The sequence below is a fragment of the Berghia stephanieae genome, chromosome 13 (assembly GCF_034508935.2).
Source record: "Berghia stephanieae isolate SIO BIC M18660-M18661 chromosome 13, UCSD_Bste_1.3, whole genome shotgun sequence".
Classification (NCBI taxonomy): domain Eukaryota; kingdom Metazoa; phylum Mollusca; class Gastropoda; order Nudibranchia; family Aeolidiidae; genus Berghia; species Berghia stephanieae.
In genome coordinates this window covers 30867051-30869550 of record NC_088372.1, presented here as the reverse complement: position 1 = coordinate 30869550, position 2500 = coordinate 30867051, and the positions used below count along the sequence as shown (strand labels likewise).

General features: G+C 35.6%; 1 protein-coding gene across 1 annotated transcript in view; it reads left to right on the top strand.

The window, feature by feature from the left end:
* LOC144958778 (EF-hand domain-containing family member B-like) overlaps positions 1-2500 on the top strand; it is a 21246-nt gene that overhangs the window by 13950 nt on the left and 4796 nt on the right. The window contains exons 8-9 of the mRNA XM_078890983.1: positions 444-639; positions 1514-1711. Coding sequence (XP_078747109.1) covers positions 444-639; positions 1514-1711 — 394 coding nt within the window. The remainder of the gene's footprint in view (positions 1-443; positions 640-1513; positions 1712-2500) is intronic.

Sequence of the window (2500 nt, the reverse complement as noted above, 5' to 3'; positions counted from 1 at the left end):
ATGCCCTCTATCACCGTTCTGCACAAACCTAAGGAATACATTGTCTATAACTATAATGGGTAAGGTAAGGTAATGTGAATAACAAACTGACATATATTTCTGGACATTAACCCTCTCCTTACCGGCCATTTTCAGAATTTTCCCCAACACACCTAACACAAAAGTAGATTTTTCTTACTCAAACAGGAACATGCCAATTACATTCTAAACGTAATATACCTAAGCAAATTGAGCCCTACACACAGTTTCAAGGTTTTATAGTGATAAAAAAAAAAAATTTTCATGTAAAATTGAAATCAGAATGAGAAATTATTGGTTTTATCGTTACAAATGTGACGATTTTCCTATGGTTGGTAAGGAAAGGGTTAAAGACCTGTTATTATTATAGAATTATTTCGACTGCTTTGATTCAGTATCCCTTTCACGCTTTGTTTATTCTGTAGGAGGGCAAAGGAAAGATCACAATGTCCAATTTGCGTAATGTGTGCATCAAATACCGTCTGCCAGTGGATACAGAGATTATAGAGAAGGTTCTGGATTATTGCGATGTTGACAAGGATGGCCTGATTAATTATTTGGAGTTTGCAAACTTCTTGAACTGGAAAGAGAAGCTGCCAACTGGTTTAGAGGACCTTGGAGGTAAAAATTATATTTTAAATAACAGTGTAAAAAAAAAAAGACATAGACACATAGAAAGATGATGATGATGAAGATGATAAACAGAAATGATGATGGTGATATTGATGAATGATGGTGATGAGGATGAGGATGATGATGATGATGATGATGATGATGATGATGATGATGATGATGATGATGATGATGATGATGATGTGGTAATGCATCGACATTTGAATTTGAGTCGCGCTTTGTCTCATCTTCTAAAAATGTCATGACATTGAATGGGTCAGTAACTGGATGGATAACAATAAAAGTGAATGCTTTTCCCCGCCTTACAGGCAATTTATTATAATATGTAACAAAGCAATGTTTAACAATGTGACTTCTATTAATAAAAATGGAGCATTTTGAACTACAGTGAGCTTGGTGGAAACATAAATATATGTTTTAAATATATGAATTTGCACGTTTAGGATGATGTAATAGAAAATTGTTTAGAGTAATAAGCAAAAAATGAATATAACAGCTTAAAAAAAACCCAGCAACAACAACTAAAAATCCCAACAAATTGCCAAACATGGAATGTTTTGGGTTCAAAATCCTTCTTCAGCCAGTTTTTGTTATCGACTGAAGAAGGGTTTTGAGCCCTAAACGTTCCGTGTTTGTTATTTCGTTCGTTTTTGAAGCTGTTGTTATAATATTCATTTTTGTTTATTGCTATAATTTACAGTCAGCAACTTCTAACAGCTTAGTATCAGTTAAAAAATTGTTTCAAACATGTTTTGCATTCGAGAGAAGTTAGTGATTTATCCACATTACACCTTAGAGGAGTTACAGTCAATGTTTTTTTTTTAATTAAAAAAAATTATTTTGTTCCTTTCAACCTCCCCAGAGACCAGAGGGGCTAGCCAGTTACAACAAGAAGCAGAAAATATCGTGGCGGAGTCAGACTTCGTCCCCAAGACACCCCAGTCATGTGAGGTCACGCCCAGAAATCTCGAGAAACAGATCGACGACAATGTTGGGAACCACAGCACAACCAACGCCATGTACAATGCTGTCGTCGGACCAGGAGCCATTTCAACCAGACGTGCGTTTTATTTGTTTGCTTGTTTTTATTATTGTTTGTTTGTTTGTTTGTGACCATTGTGTCTTGTTCTGGAATTATGTCGAGCTTAATCGGATATTGAAAATTGAGTGATAGGTCTGATTTATGATTTGCGACTTATTACCAATCCGGCTTTTTTTTTTTTTTTTTTTTTTTTTTTCTATCCATCCTAAGCTTATCTCCTTGAATCTTTAGGTCTTCAAACAATTATCTTGTTTCGGGGGTTTGTGATTTAAAGCCTTTCTGGTTCAACAGTATGGCACTCGCCTTCGGATCGGAAGGTCCTGGGTTCGAGTCCTGTTCTAAACGGCGCATAGTTGAGTCCTTGGAAAAGGCTCTTTACTCACATTCTCTCATCTCTCAACCTACTCAGGTGTAAAATGAGTACCTGACCATTAACAATGTTGTTTCTGTCGGAAAAAAGTGTAATATTGCCTTACACGGGTCATGCCTTGTCCTACATGTTAAGTGTTGCTGGTAGCTAGGGACTTTTTGTAAAAGCGCTTTGAGTATGTTAAGTGGATATTGTGCTATATGAAAGCTCAAATTTCTAGGGGTTATTTTTTTATTTTTTTTATTTGAAGGCTCTTTTCTCTAGACATGTTCAGTCCAACTTCTTGTCTTTTCAAAGCGACCTCTCTGATTTTACACTGGTGTGTTTTAACTCTCAATTCACAATTGGAGATTCAGTGTTAAAGAACTTTTACTGAAAGAACCTATTTCTTACTCACTCAATCCTCGAGAATTTTGCTACTTTGTTTATAATTTGTC